Source organism: Heliangelus exortis, chromosome 17 (genome assembly GCF_036169615.1).
Source record: "Heliangelus exortis chromosome 17, bHelExo1.hap1, whole genome shotgun sequence".
Taxonomy (NCBI): domain Eukaryota; kingdom Metazoa; phylum Chordata; class Aves; order Apodiformes; family Trochilidae; genus Heliangelus; species Heliangelus exortis.
This window is the reverse complement of record NC_092438.1, coordinates 13,666,271-13,682,165: the sequence shown is the minus strand read 5'-3', so window position 1 is coordinate 13,682,165 and position 15,895 is coordinate 13,666,271. Positions and strand designations below refer to the sequence as shown.

General features: G+C 35.6%; 1 protein-coding gene across 34 annotated transcripts in view; it reads left to right on the top strand.

The window, feature by feature from the left end:
• The window catches only part of RBFOX1 (RNA binding fox-1 homolog 1), a 597,988-nt gene that overhangs the window by 541,103 nt on the left and 40,990 nt on the right, over window positions 1–15,895 (top strand). For all 34 annotated transcript variants that reach the window (XM_071760528.1, XM_071760499.1, XM_071760502.1 and 31 more), the window contains one exon: window positions 10,775–10,907. In XM_071760528.1, the coding sequence (XP_071616629.1) occupies window positions 10,775–10,907 (133 nt within the window). The remainder of the gene's footprint in view (window positions 1–10,774; window positions 10,908–15,895) is intronic.

Sequence of the window (15,895 nt, the reverse complement as noted above, 5' to 3'; positions counted from 1 at the left end):
CAGGATGTTACCTGTGTTCCTAGCCCTTGGTGGGACAGATTTTGCTCGATGGACAGAACCCAAAGAAGGAAGCTCATCTTTTCATCTTGGCTGCTGTAGATTCTCATAGAATTTGCATCTCCAGGACAGAACTAATACAGCTGATTTCAGTTGAATCCATCATCATTATCACCCCAATTCAGTATGATGGTGAGCACTGGAAGGAGATATATTCAAAAAATCCCAGCAAGTAAGTAGACATCCACTAAAAACTTCCTGAAGCCCCCTGATAACTGACTGAAGCTTAGTGAAACAAAGAAGTGTGGCTGCACATGACTGACAGCCACTTTTTGTCCCTGCTTCTTTAGACTAGTTCCTTCCACAGGAGATTTTTAATTCCTGAAGAAATTTTTATCTGCTTTTAATTAAAAAATGTATCAAGAAAAAATTTGGGAACTTTCCCCCGTTGAAGCCACTTGAGAATAGGATCAATGGGACTCTCAAGACCCTGCTGGACAAAAAGAAGATTGAAAAGAAGGACAAAAAGAAGATTGAAAAGAAGGACAAAAAGAAGATTGAAAAGAAGGACAAAGTTTGGTCACTGAATATCTGTATCACTCTTCCACGAAGGGCAGTAATAGAGCTGGGTATGTATGGTTAAAAATGGCAAAACTTCTAATCTGCATTTTTGCAAAGACTTGTAAAAACTGCTCATTACCTCTTTTTTGCATTTTTCCATAATGTAGAAGTGCCTGAAAATGAAAAAGAACTTAATGAGACCCAAAACCTGGGAAAGAAGGAAGATATGCAATTGTAGAACCATAAAATAATTCAGGTTGGGAGGATCAGGGCACCTTTAGTGATGGAGTCTGCACAACCTTTCTGGGTCATATGTTCCAAAACTTGGATGTCCTAACACTGGAAACCTGTGTTCTCTCAAGTTTGTTGTCTCTTAGTTTCCCACTCTTTGGCTCTTTAAAGTACCTGGATCATTTTTCTTAATAAGCTCCCATGGCAGAGGACAGAAAAGATGTACCTGCCAGTAGAAAAATTCTCTGTGCTCTAGAATAAAGAATCAAGATTCTTGGGCTCCCTGATCACATCTTGGGTAGGGAGGAAGCCAACCTGGAGCTGTGCATCCCATTCCAAAAATTTGCCTTTTGCATACCCAGGTCCCATGGAAGGCAATGGGAGAGAGATTACAAATTTTCAAAAATTCCAAGTTCAAAGGCAGTGAAATACATTTCACTCTCTAAATCAGGACTTTGATCTTTGTAACTTTTAGACTATTTTAGCTCCAAGTAAAAATGAAGATACTTGAGTTATCAAATCTGGAACTACAAGATGATTTTTTTGAGCATGCACTACAAAGTTCACTGGGCTGTACAGAGAATATCCATGGTCAAACAGTAAATTGCTACATGTCTTTATTCAGAGTGAGTGCAGATGAGTGCTTGCATTTCCCAGATGTTTTGCTTGCCCATAAAAGAGAATTTTGCCTTGACTTCAATGAGTGTATTTTTAACTGTGAATTTGGACTTATATTTGCTAAATGCTCGAGTTGTTTCATGTTCAGGAAGCATGCTGATCATTCCAAAGTATATATGCTTTTTTTTCTGTGGATTTTCATATTTTATTAAAAAAGAATCTCTTTCATATTGCAGTAAAGAGAGAGAATTAAAAGAAGAGATAGAGGAAAATGCAGAGCTCAGATATTAATTTATTTTATATATCTCAAGGGCAAATGAAGTTGATGGACCATTTTTTAATTGATATATTGATTAAAATTTCATAAGAAGTGGTGGTGGACTTCAGCAAAAATGATTGAGGTGGTACAAATGCTTATAAATCTGTCCCACATTGTTCATGTGCTTTAATTGTAATTGTCTGATAAAACTTCCATCAGTTTCTATAATTAACCTAATGGTCTAAATTAATTTCCAGATCACTGGTTATTCATTTCAATATAGAAAATGGTATTACATTGAGTTTAATTAATACTAAGTAAGTTCACAGCCCTTTGTATCATTAGAACAGGATTTTCCTGGTTTAACTGTTTCAATTATGAACATTTTCCCCTCTCATTTTATTCGTCCCACTTAAGGACCTGAATGTTCATTCTTTATTAATACTAAAACAGTGTAAAGCATAACTAAAATATTTGAAACCCAGTGCTCTTCACGTTATTATCCTCAGAACATCAATGCAGATATTTTTTGTATTTATCATTTCAACTATTGTTTTTTAAATAAACTTCAGTCAGTGCTACACTCCTACTACCATGCTATGCCCTAGAACATCTTATTTGTCTTGATATTCCTTTCCCAGAAATACACATGGCAGATAAGCACTCACCAGAGAATTCTTCTGCTTTGCGTCAAGCCGATATTAAAACAATAAACCATCTTGCCTTGGGATTTTTAGCTTATGAGCAACCAGAAAGCAACAAGGCAAAGATGAGATGGTTTTGAAAGGTAGGAAGGCAGTTGTTTTGGTTTTTTTGCAGAAAATTCCCCGGAAACCTTGAGTCCTGTAATACTTTTGACAATACATATTTTTAATGCTTCCGTTCCTGCAAAGGAAATCAGGAAAATGCATCCCGTGCCTTCAGAATAGGCATTAGGAATGTTCCTAAATTATCCTAATAACCCTATTCATCCAAAATTAGGCATTATATGCCAGCACATAAGGAAAATCTATAGCAGAAGCTTTAAGCATTAATTACATGCTAAGGGCATTTTGCTTTTTATACATGTTCTCTATTGAAAACATGGACTATTTTGAAAAATATTTTTTTTCCTGTGGGTGTTTAGTTTTGCTCCACAGGTGGAGGATGGTTCAGGACTTAGTTGGTATGCATGGAATACAGGAGAAAAATCACAAGTATTGAAGCATAAATACCACATCCAGGAGTAGGATTTAGTCCATTTGAGCACCTATTGTGCTACAGAATCAAGATTAAGCAAAGCCTGTTTATTCAATATATCTGTTGAATAACCTCACTTAGAAGTAGGATACTTGGCATAAACCACCTCCAAAATGCTGTAACAAACTATTTTCATGTTTGTGTCAGTGAAGACATTCCAAGTGTTCTTGTTCCATGGCATTACTAATGGACTGGAAAAAAACTTTTCACATTTGTATTATATTTTGGGCAAGAAGATTACAGGGGAAAAAAATATACATTTTCAAAAGGTAATCTAAAGGGTGCTTATGAGCAGGATCATTTGTGGAAAAATTCACTTTAGAAACTTTGATTCAGTTAATTTTGTCAGGTTGCCCTCATGTAATTACTTGAAAATGATACTGTAATGATGATTTTCTTCTGATGGTATTACCACGAGACTCCAAGAAACTGAGGTGTAGGTGCTCCTGGCATTTGATATATCCTTTTCTGGGTTTTGTATGTAATACATGAGTGATTATATTCATTGCAAATGGATATATACTTAGAATATATAGATGGTAATTACCTCAATAGTTTTTTCTGATTTTATTGTGATTTTTGTTAATATACTTGGTATTAATTTAATGTTAATGGTAAGGGAGAAACTGTTCAGTAAGCTTGGCATTTTGTGTTCATATATGGATCAGGAGGAGTAAAGAGTAAGTATTCATATTGTATAAATAATCTGAGTGTTTTACAGCATTTGTAAATTAAACATAAAAAGGTTTCTGTAAACTAAATTTTTAATTGGTTTATTTTATCTTAAAGAGAATGGCAGGTCACTTCATCAGAATGAAAAAATATATATATATGTGTATGTATTTACATGCTCATGAGTTTCTCTGCTTTTTATTGCTTCATAGAAAAAAAAGGTAGATTACCCCTGTAGGGGAGTTCTGTGATTAAGTCAATTTAACCATTGTAGGACTGAGATTAATGAATGAAACAGGACAAAAATCATGCCCAAAGGGAAGTGTCCACACATTTGAGTAGACCAATCACACATATTTCCAGGATACAAAAACCTCATTACTGAACATTGGGAAGTCAAATTACCTTTTAATATGCTCCCTGAATTAATTAATTGCCTTTATTTGTACAGCAAAGAGACTCACCTGGTCTAGGAATAATGTGCAAAGTATCCTTCCTTGTCTGTATGGTAAAGTACAAGGGGTTTACACAGAAGGTTAAATAAAGAAGATATTAATAAATGAAACCAAAGAAATATATTGATATCATCTCTTGTTGAAATGTGCTTAGAAGGTTTTTTAACACTCTTTTGGCTAATTGAATTGTCCCACTGCCTGAAATTCTTACAGCATTTTTTGTGTTTAATCACTACATATTTTTCCTTTTGTAACTACTTTAGGATAACTGTCCTCTTATATTATTTCTATCAATATTTTAAGAGGTGATCACAGTCATCAGGAAGATTTATTCTAGTTGTCCTGAATCTGAATATATATTTTTCATTTCAGTCCTGCCAATCTGTTCATCAGTGCCTTGCTGTTCATGTTCATTCTCCTGTTAATGTGTTTAGTGATGGTGCAGTGAGTCTCTCATGCTTGAGAATTTTATAGGAACTGACCTATTCTGAGTGGTGTATGAGTTTTTTGTGACTTTTTTTAACTGATACACTATTCTGTCACCTGGGAGATGGCTCTAAAGGTGTGTATAAAAATTTTAGTGGTAAATTGTCGAGAGTATTTTTATCCTTTAGGTCAAATTGTAAATACCAGGTTTCACCAAGAAAATCCTCATGTGTCCTGGCTTAGTGTTTTCCTGTTGATGGAGAGATGGCACATGGCCACAGGTTTGTTTGGACATACTCCTCCCAGTACACAGCTAATTAGTGAGAATTACATTTAGTATTTTTTTTATCATGAGCTATGATGTTCTTGTACATGAGGTGCTTTGTGCAGGGTCCTCGATGTAGGCTTCTGATGTTTCCTTAGCTTTGCATTCTAGGTTCTGTGCTACTCATTTTTACACATCTCAAGTAATTCTATCTGTCAGGTGTGAAGTTGTTAATTTGTGGTTTTCAGCTGAGCCTGTTAGATTTGGTTTCATCTCCTTACTTTAGTGATACTCTTTCTTGCATTCTGTGACAGTTGTTATTAAATCAGGACTCTTAAAATCCTGTTGTGTATACAGCAAAATTCTTCAAGCTGAATTTCACAAATACTAAGTGCTTTTGAGGAATTAAGTTTGTAATATCTCTATGACTCTTTGCAGGTGCAATTCTTTGTTTTGACAGTTTTTTCCATTATGGCTTGGAGTAGGTTAATAGCTGGGTTTTTTTCCCCAATCATTTTCTGCCTAAATTGTTCCCAACCCTACAACATTCTGACAATGTTCTTCTTTACAGTCTAATAATTGTGTTGAGTTTTAAGTAATCCTTGTGTCATCCAGACAGAGCTTCTTGTCACTACATAATTGACTTCCATAAGCATTCAAATCAGTGATTTTGGCATCTCTCTGTAGTAGTGGTACCCTTCATCTAGTTTTCCATAGCCATCTCCTCTTTATTTTGTCTCAGAAATGGTGTTTAACGAGACACAGGTGAATTTTTCCAATTGCTTGGAACTTGTAGATGTCCAACCATCAGGAACACAAGGCAAGTTATTGATGAGTTTGATCATCTATATCTGAAGATTGCTCTTTAATCTAAGATCAGATGTGGCTTCTGAACTCTTCTGCTTCTTTTCCTGTTTTTCCTCTATTGATGTTTGGTTTTACCTACTGAGCTTTTTCTTGTTTGTTAGCTGTGTAGCTTGCAAAAAGTCAACTGTTCTTTGCATGCCAATCATTTGTATTCTTTGTAAGATTAATTATGCAGTACTCTTGTTATTAGTACACCATATAACTGGTTGCACCACCATAGCATTTTTTTAAATCAAAGTATAGACAACACTATGGACAATCACCACATGACTGAGTCTTGGAATGCCTGAAAGGAACTTTTTGAGGTCACTTTGTCCTCCTCCCCTTCTCAAGCAGCATAACCTCAAGTAGGATGCTCAGGATCATGCCCAAACAATTTTTGAGTATCTTCAAAATGTGGTGACTCCCCAGCCTCTCTGGGTACTTAATCTGGTAAACAGTCACCTTCACAGTGGAAAAATTCAGACAAAAAAAAGAGTCAGGCCTCAGGTTTGGCATCAAGATTTTACTCCAAAGGGTATAAATTCTTAACATTTAATGATATCAATATGCATCAAAACTGAGGGTAGTTTGTTTCCTGGTATGTTAGAGGAGATGAAACAAAGAATGGCAGAGAAAAAGAATAATTCTATTAGAATAATAAAGAAAACCAAGTGTGAATTCAGTATGTGCTAAGTTAAAGATAACTAAAGAAGAAGTTTTGTTGAAACTGTTGTCTTGCTACAATTTAGTATAAGAATGAACAAATTAAATAGGAGGTTGCTTTTTACTGAAACATTTTATGTATATTTTTTGAGAAGATTATGTTGCTGTTTTGATATTGAGAAATCAAATAAATCTTTTATTGTATGTCTGAGGATGAGATAATTGAACACTGTGTTAAAACAGCTCTGTGCTCTTTCTAGAAATATTTGTGTAATCTTTCAGGGTCCACCTCATAATAAAAAATTTCACCAAATTTATGTACAATTTAGTAGTAATTTGGCTTTGACTGGAAACAATGCAGCAGTGTTGTGTAAAGGGACTCAGTTCTGGTGTGCAGTGGTTTGTAAGTAACTGTCTCACATAAAAAGTTAATTAATCAGAGCTGTGTCAATTTCCTCCTGCCATGTCAATTTGCAGCAAGGTAATTAATCACTAATCGCCCAGAATGCAGCAAACTAAAGGACAATCCATGAGTCCTTTATTGTTGTTTTTTTAAAAAACAAATGGCACACAGAGTCATGGAGAAACACATCTTGCTTTTCAGAGTATTTTTATCGACAGCTTTGCATGTTGTAGTAGACTGCAGCAAGGAGCAGCTGTAGTTCAATGGAATATGAATATTAAAGAAACAAATGAGAGCAGATTTATAGGCCATTGCTTTTCTGTTATGTCAGTTTTGAGATTACACTGAGCAAATGAACAGTGAAAAATTGCTCTTCCATGTGGAGAATGGTGATTAGACTTGTACATTAATTAGAGATTTTTGTTTTCTTTTTCAATGCATTTCAAATGAGAATGTCATGGTTTGTCCAAAATACAGATTTATTCATTCCTAAACAACCGTGTTTAATACTGACATGTTTTTTGTGCAATGTAAGGAAATCATTGTTCTATTAATTTTGTGTTTCAAAAAATAAGTAGATGTGAATGAAAGAAGTAGAAGTGACCAGTTCTGACTCTATTTGACTTATATGGCAAATTTCCTTTGAATTCAGTTAATTCACAACTGAATCCCAGGGATAATTCTCTCACAAGAGTGACAGCTGGAAAAAGGTATTTTCAGCTTGCTGGGATTAAACATTGTGAACTTTATAAAGATTTTTTTAATCCTGAAATTCGCAGAATCCATATATATATATATGTGTATAATTTAAAAGGCTTCTTCTATTAAAAACTGTAGTATAATATTGTAGTATATATGTAGTATATATAGTATATATAGTATATTGTAGTATATATAGTATATACATATAAACTATAGTATAATATTAAATTTTTATTTGTATTTTGGACTGTGTAGTTTTTATAATTCTTTTGATGAATGCCAAGTAATACCACTTTCTGCTATTATGGTGAAGTGAAAACTCCCTATACAGTATTCGTGCAAGCTCCCAATTCTGTTCCTAAAATCCCAGATAATATAATATAGATTATTCTTCTTCTTAGTCTTTCTCACCACGTTGCCTCTTACAGCTCTTTGTTTTTAAGTGTTTCCTCAACAGCCATCCTCCTGAACTATGGGAATAATGGAAATGTGTCTCCCTGCTTTTCTAACAGTTGCAGTAAATTAGCTGTAATCTGGTTCTAACATGATGTAACATTAAAATTCTTCACCATAAAACATTTGAGAACTCCTGATGGTGGTTGATTTGTTCATCCATTTTGGTGGCACACCTTCCTTAAGGCATATGGCACTCTCATCCAAAGCCAATTGCCTGTTTAAATGCCTGTATATTTTTATGGCTTTGATACAAAATCTGCCCCCTGTTGTTTTTTTGCATCTGCTCCCCTTTCATTTATCCCAAAGCTTTAAAAGTTTAATGCACAGTATATAACCCTTAGGTATTTTATACCAGGTTATATTCCTCCTTTTGGGAACTCAGGCTTTGTTGCTGATCCTTCAGTCTTTGTTTTCCAAGCCATATGTTAAGATTTACTACCTAGAAAGTGCATCTACCTGTGATGTTCATTTAATGAAAAAATAATAAAACCAGTGTTGTTATTACATCTTTTGGGAGAAATGATAATATGATTAAATATCATCTGTGAACACAAGGATTTATTTACTCTTCTTTTCGAACACAAGGATTTATTTACTCTTTTTTTCCCTCATATTCATATTTGTTTTCAGTCTAAAATCATTGTACCTAATGTATACCAGTTGTTACCTAATTGTACCAATGTACTAACATGAAATCTGTTACTTCCAAAGGCCTTTTTATTTGCTTGTTGTGGAAGATCTAAACTCAAATTCAACAAATGAGATGCCTTGATAGCATTTCCAGGTTTAGAAAATGTATCCAGAATAGAGAACCTTCAGGACAATAATTCGTTATAATAATCCACTTTTTTTTTTAAAAAATATCTTCTTAAAGAGAAAAATACAAGAAATACAAGAAAAAAGTTTAAAGAAGGAGTCTTACCCATAATGTTCCTAATTTTTTTTTTTTTATTTGGGCTGTAGTACAAGATGTTTTGTATGTTTTGGGATAATTATATTAAGCAAAGCTTAACACACCCACAGCACATTGTTTTCAATCTTCTTTTTTGATCTGAAAATGTAAAATTGCAGTTCCTCTGTAGAAATTGATATTTTGTTTTGTGGTTGTAATCTGAATCACAATCAAATAGCTGAATACAACTAATGGGACTATTACATGATAATGTGAAGTGTTTCCCTGGCTTGGTATTTGATTATATACAGTCCTTGGAAGAGTCTGTCTTTTTTTTTTTTTAACCTCATATTATCACATCATCAGATTGGTGAAATCTGCCTTTTGTCTACCACAGGTACGAAGGATTCCAATCATCAAATTGTGTTGATAAATTTAGGGTGCTTTTTCTTACAAGCAGACTTAGATGCTTCCCTGCTGAGTGTCATACAGGTTTTCAGCTCCATTTTAATAGCATTTTCCCTGAGGTTCAGCAGTTTGGCACTGAGGCACTAAGGAAGCTTGACCTACAAACTCTTTAAGTCATTAAAACTATTCCCCCTCCTGGCTACTATATTCATTACTTCTGGAGCTGGTTAATAGAACTTAATGCTTCCTGATGGGAGAGCCCTTTTCATAAACTTGTTTTTATGAAATCCATTCTTCAGTTGTGTTCTAACCATGCCACTTCTGCTGGTTATTTTGGGGTGAGGATATTAAAAAGTTGGCAGCAAAATAAAATAGGTGGTTGTTACATATTCCTAACCATCTGATTTCTCAGCTGGGATGAAGTAGAATGTTTTTTTGGTTTGGTTTTTTTCTGAACTCAAATCTAGGGTGACATTATCTTGTTGATTATTTTACCTGTAATCTCAACCTTTAATACTGCTACCTAGAAATAGAAGACATTTCCAGATACTGTATAACATTTTTGTCAGTGAGAGGGAAAGCCACTGTGGTAAAACAGTCCCAGAAAAGCCACCATTATTGCAGTATTTCCTTTCATATATTCAGCCAGCAATGCCTGCCAGCTGTGAATTTTTCATTTTATTTTTCAAATTCAAGGTTTCTTTTAAAATGTAATGCTATAACAAATGCAAGACAAACACAGGTTGAAATAAATTTGTATTTCAGATGTCAAAACTTTGTCTTATACATCATTACTTCAATTTGCTGGCTTTGCCAAGCAGTATTTTTGTTTCTTTTATCTATTTACATACTGAAAAAAAATTGGTGAAGCAAAACTGAAGTAACCTGAGTGCCAACAGAGCTGCACCTTATGTTCTCTGTCTTGCTGATGAACTCCCCAAAAATACCTCTTCTAACATTGGCCAAGAATCTATGTACAAAGGAGGAATGCAGTAATGAAGTAGTGGTTAAAAAACTGGCAGATGAAATAAAGTGGAAACTTTCTGGTTTATTTTTCAATTTCAGTTTACAGAAAGAGAAGTTTTATGGATAAAAACCTCTAAGTAGGTTGCTTTTAGTAACCTCTAAGTGTTACTGTTGACTCTCTGATTCAGTGTTTTACTTCTTACATGGAATGGTGATTAAGGTTTACACTTAGCTGCAATATGTAAATATATAATATATATAATATATATAATATATATATATAAATATATTAATGACTGAGTTAATTTCCTTGGTATATGTCTACATTGTTTTAATTGGTGCTGAATATTATCTGAATTTAAATGGATATTTCCAAACCACGTAACTCCTGCTTTTGCCACTCCTGATAGCAAAGCTGGCTAAAGCAGTCAACTTTATTTTTACTCTAGTGTCTTCTAGGAAAATCAGAGCTAGAGCTGTGATACTGCCACCTAAATTCCCATTTCTCTGCCTCCTATTCGTGTCTGAAGATTTTATACAAAAAAATGAGACCTCTGCTTAAAAACCCAATAATTTATTTCCCTCGCCAGCTCCCTCACCCAGTTCCGAGCATCCTAATTCAAGCACAAACACGCTGCTACGTTACCCTTGGTTTGAAAATGGATTGACCTGAATATTTTACATTCCTCTTCTTCTTTTTTTTTTTCCACAGTGCCAGGATTTCCCTACCCTGCTGCCACTGCTGCTGCTGCTTACAGAGGTGCCCACCTAAGGGGCCGAGGTCGCACGGTGTACAACACGTTCCGGGCAGCAGCTCCTCCTCCTCCAATCCCAGCCTACGGCGGGTAGGGACATCTCTTTTTTTTTTTTTTTTTCCTTTTAGCATGAATTTCTAAAAGCTCCAAAAATCTTCCTGGCTGCTGTGCATGCCTCTCGCTGCATGCAACCCATCCCAGGGCTGGAAGGGTGGGGTGCACCTTGCACCCCGTGTTGAAAAATGACACTAATTTGTACTGCCATGGTTGGTGGCCTCAAGCGTTTCAGATGTCACATATTGTTATGGAAATGCTCTCAGAAACCCAGTGCTTTGGAACAGAGAAATTGTTTCAGCTAAAAGATGTATTTTTGATGATTGGAAACATCTGGTTGTTAAGGAGGTTGGATCAAGTGAACTTTTTTTTTTTTTTTTAAATCATTCACTGGAAGTTGTCTCTGGACCTGAAAGCTTATACCTGAAGGGTATTATTATTTTTTTTTGTTTTATTATTTGCAGTTTGTTAATTTTCCTAGCTGGCATCTTTACCCTGATAGAAATTCAGGTTGCTTCTTGCAGGGTCACACATTTCTCAGTACGTTTGCTTAAGTAATAACTTAAGATTTTACTGTCAGTTACCTACATTTACCAAAACCAAATAGAAAACTGAGGAACAAAGGAGAGAAATTCATAGTAATGATTTATACAAGCTCAATAATCTGTAATTTCAGAAGATATGCTTTTTGTTTTTTTTTTTTGGAGGGAAAGAAGCTTTTCTTGTAGCTCTTTAAATGCTGACACAGAAAAGTTTTGTATGCTGCAATGAGCTTTAAAAGCCCTAACACTGTCAAAAGATTTTGAGCTACTAGGGAAGTTTGGAAAAATCAGAAAACTTAGCAGATCCTAGGCCAACGTAGTATTTTTTCTTAAAAATGTAAAATTGAAATGCCACTGCCCCTTTATAGAGCAACCAGATCTTCATGAGCTGGTTTTAGGAATGAGAAGGGATTAGGATGGTTTTGCAAAACCTTGGAATGATCTCTCCCTCCATAACCTCACTGAAATCTTGTTCAGCACCTGATCTGCTCCCTGTGGATATCCCCTGGGAAGTGTGGTGGTGCAGCCCTGTCCTCCTGCTTCATACCAGTATGAGAGGTGTGACCTTTACTGGTTCCCTCTCTTTCTTATGAAGCCTTTGTTTTATTAAGCCAAAAAACCATGTTATCTTCTAGCCAACTCTAGTCATTCAGCCACTAAATTAAATTTCCAGGGATATTTAGAACTGACACTTGGACCATTCCTTCCCTTTGGGCAGATATCCCCTCATTGAGACAAGATGTTCTAAAAATGATGCCACAGAATCAGGTTATTTGGTGAGAGTGTATTCTATTTTCTGTTACTTGTGTTTTGTGGAGTTGAATAAGCAAAATAATACTAATTTAGTAAGTGAAACAATATTACCTCTACTTGGAGGATTTTTTTGGTGGTTGCCTGAGCTACCTTTGGACAGAGATAATATCCCACTGAACTTATCCTACGGTTTCTCAGACTTCTTTAGAATTAGTCCAGGTATTTTTACATGACAATGATAGGAATGAGTTTAGAATGCCCCCCAAGAGCTGATTTCAAGCTGTATGTCTTAGCTACAAAGTGGACACTGCAGAAAAAGAAAAGAATCCACCCCTACTTAGTTTAAAAGAAATAAATTAAATTAAAAATATCTTAAATTTGAACACAGTATAGAATATGCAGCAAGATTTAAACATGGTTTATTACCATTTTATTGATGTCACAAACTCACTACCTTAGTTTAAAACAAATTAAAAAATTAATAGAGGAAAATAAATACCAGCTATGTATGATACAGCTTTTGAATTGGACAGTACTTTCTCTGTTTGCAAAATACATGCCTTCAGACCAGTAATTACATTTATATTAATTATTAAGGGGCCACATGTGGGTGCTCTGTGTGTGTGTGTGTTATATTTTTATAGTTTAGCTTGTACAGTGACTCAGCAGGACAATTTAAATTGCCAAGCATAATACATATGATCACTTTCAGTATCTTTAGGTAGTAAATTAGATGTATAAGCATCATGAACTGCTGCTCAAAGTTCAGAAATAACACACACCTCTGTTGCACTGATCCAACGTTGGATTAATAAAGCTTTATTCTGAAATAATTTCTTTGGCCTAGTGTATTAGGTCCTGTGCTGGTAACTTCACTGATAAAACAGTAGTTTGGAATTTCTTTGTAGTGCTTCTGTGCTCACCCATTCCTACTCTGACTTATCAGAGAAGCAAAAAGGAATTTTCATCATGCAAAATCATTAATCAATGAAGATAAATTATAAGAATGTATTTTTCAGTCAGAATGGGAGTAGGAGTCAAGGAAAATTACAGAGATAATAAAGAGATCACAGAGAATGAATGCACTAACAGAAGGAAGCGAGCAACTTGGAAGATCATTTATTGATAAGAAAAATGGAAAAAGCTTTGAATGCTATTTTGCAATTCATTTAATAGCAATTTCTCATTTTTCACTCAAGGATGGAGCCCAGCCTTAGAGCCAAGCAAACAGTTTTGGACTAAAACATTTTCAATCATCTAACCCATATCCACATATATTCTGTATGACAGATATAATTTTAATAGAAAATTGAAATAGATTTATTACATTTAAATGTCATGTAATTTTCATAAATTTATATTAAATTCCAGCAATGCTTAAACTGAAGAAACAATTGAAGAAAAAAATACTTATCTTTTTAAAAAAGAACCAATATACAACTGTGAAATATAAAGCTGAATTTTGTAATTACTTTTTTCATCTCTTTTATTTCATTAACCTTAGCTTATAGTGGAAGTAAAATATAATACTTGGTCTGAAATTATCTTCTTCCCAGTTGTTACAAAGTTTTGGAAGTGAAATTAAATCATCATGATGCTGTGGTCATTAGGCAAGGGAAGTTAATGGGATTCCTCTGGGAAGCTCCCTTCTCCTGTGCCTCTTGGGTACTGGGAACAGCAAATGTGTCCCACTTTGCCAGGTCTCAGGAAAACTGTTGAATGGAGCCAAGTTTATGGCTGTTGTTTACTTGTACATCAAAGAGCAGGGTTCATGCTTCAGAATGTGTCATTTCAAAATGAAATCAGTGCTCACGAGGCTGTAGCACTGCACAAATAATTAATGGAGCCTTTTTTGTGAGGTGTTTGAGTAATTCCTTAAAAATAGTGCCTTGTTTATTAGCTCGTGGAAAATACTTCATTTTTAGCATCTGTGGCATCATTTCTAATGCCTTGAAACAGTACAGTGTGCAGCTTAGTTAAAAGATCATATGTTTAATTCATTTATTTTCCATAAAACCCTACTGAAACTGAAAGGGAGGGTGTAAAGCTTCACTGGTTTGAGCAAACTGAACACTTTTTCAGTTTTTTGGGGGTCTACGTTGCATGGAGAGTTTAGATTCCAAAGCATAGTGAAGGAGGAGAAATAGGAGATGGTCATGTTGTGTGTGGATGAGGGGCACACGTTGAGCACAGCCCAGCAGTTTGGGGGAGGTATGGGAGCTGCTTATCTCAGGATGCTCCATGAGAACTTCACAGTGAGTTTCTGTTTTAAGGGGATTTAAAAAATCTTTCATGCCTTCTCTCTTAGCCCAGCTTCCATATGGGAAGATTTGAGCTTACTGCTTCTTTGACCTTTTTGCAGGCACTGGGTACTAGATAGTGTTTTGCACAAAACAATTTCTAACAGATAAAAAAAAAATACAGAATTTTTAAAAACAGTCTTCTTGGCGTGACCTGTTTTTTTTCTAAGATTACCTATTTTATTGACGCTGTGCCTACTAATGGTGTAAGAAATGCCTAATAAAGGAGTAGCTACTAGTAAAGATACTCTTACAACAGATTTTAGGTGCATCTGGCAGTACTTATATTGCTGCAAGAAGGGAGAAAGAAGCAGTTTTTGTTCCCAATGGCACCTTACTGAGAGCAGGTGCTCTGGTTTTGATACCTGCAATTGCTTTTGTACTCTGCAGCAAATAGAAACTCAGAATCTTAACAGTCATTTGCCAAATGTTAAAACACCATGAGTATAATGCTCCAGTTTGATGCTACTCTCAAGAAGTCAGTGATTTTGTATATCTAGTAGTAGAGCAGCTAAAGCTGGTGAGAAGCCCTTCTATTCCAGCATCATTTCCCTCAAGTTTTTTTCAGGACCCAGACAACAAACAAAGGAGATTTGGACTGAACCACTTTGCTTTCTTGTCTCCTTTTAAGAGGAAAACTTAGGTGGGGCTGGATCCAATCCTGCTCCCAGGTCTGAGTTTCTCTTTGAGGGAATGGTTTCCCTTTGAGGGTAACCAAATGATGGTGCCCTCGGGCCCTCCCTTCATCAGGTTAAGGTGAAAACTTTGCTCAAAGTCTGTTTCACTACAAAGAAAGCAGCACTTTTACTGCTCTAAGAGTGAAAGGCTATTTTGTAGAAATTCTTAGGGAAAAGAAAAGGCCCATAAGTATGTCTGTGTGTATACATATGTAAAGGGAAACATAAATTAAAAAGGTGTGTGTTTGAGGGGGCATTTAAGAAAATAGAGACAGAAAATCACCAGTCCTGGATCCAAGCCAATGGGGTGGGTTGATGTTGATGCTCCCAAAGCCCACCAGTGCAGCCTCAATTTTTTCAGCCTCTCTCCTTTGTTTCATCCTCATAAAGTGTGGTTGGATCATCACGAGTGGGCAGCTAGGGGGGACTTCAGCTCCTTCTGCTCCTCAGTTGTTTTCCTCCTAAAATGTTTCCATGATATGCAAGATCCAGGCCTTATGCAGATGCTTATCACCATCTTTTTCCTCTGCATCAATCCCTTTGGGGATGTTAATGAGGATTTGCCCAGGGGGTTGCAAAGGTGGATCTGGTGGACCAATTCTGTTTGAGTGCTCAGTGGGTCTGATGAGGGGAATTACAACAGTTCCCCCATCAGATCCCTTACAGTAATTCACAAATTTACTGTGGGGTGACTTTGTCTTCACAGTGCCCACCTACTCCTTCCAATTCTGATGTAGGTAATAGGTTTCAGG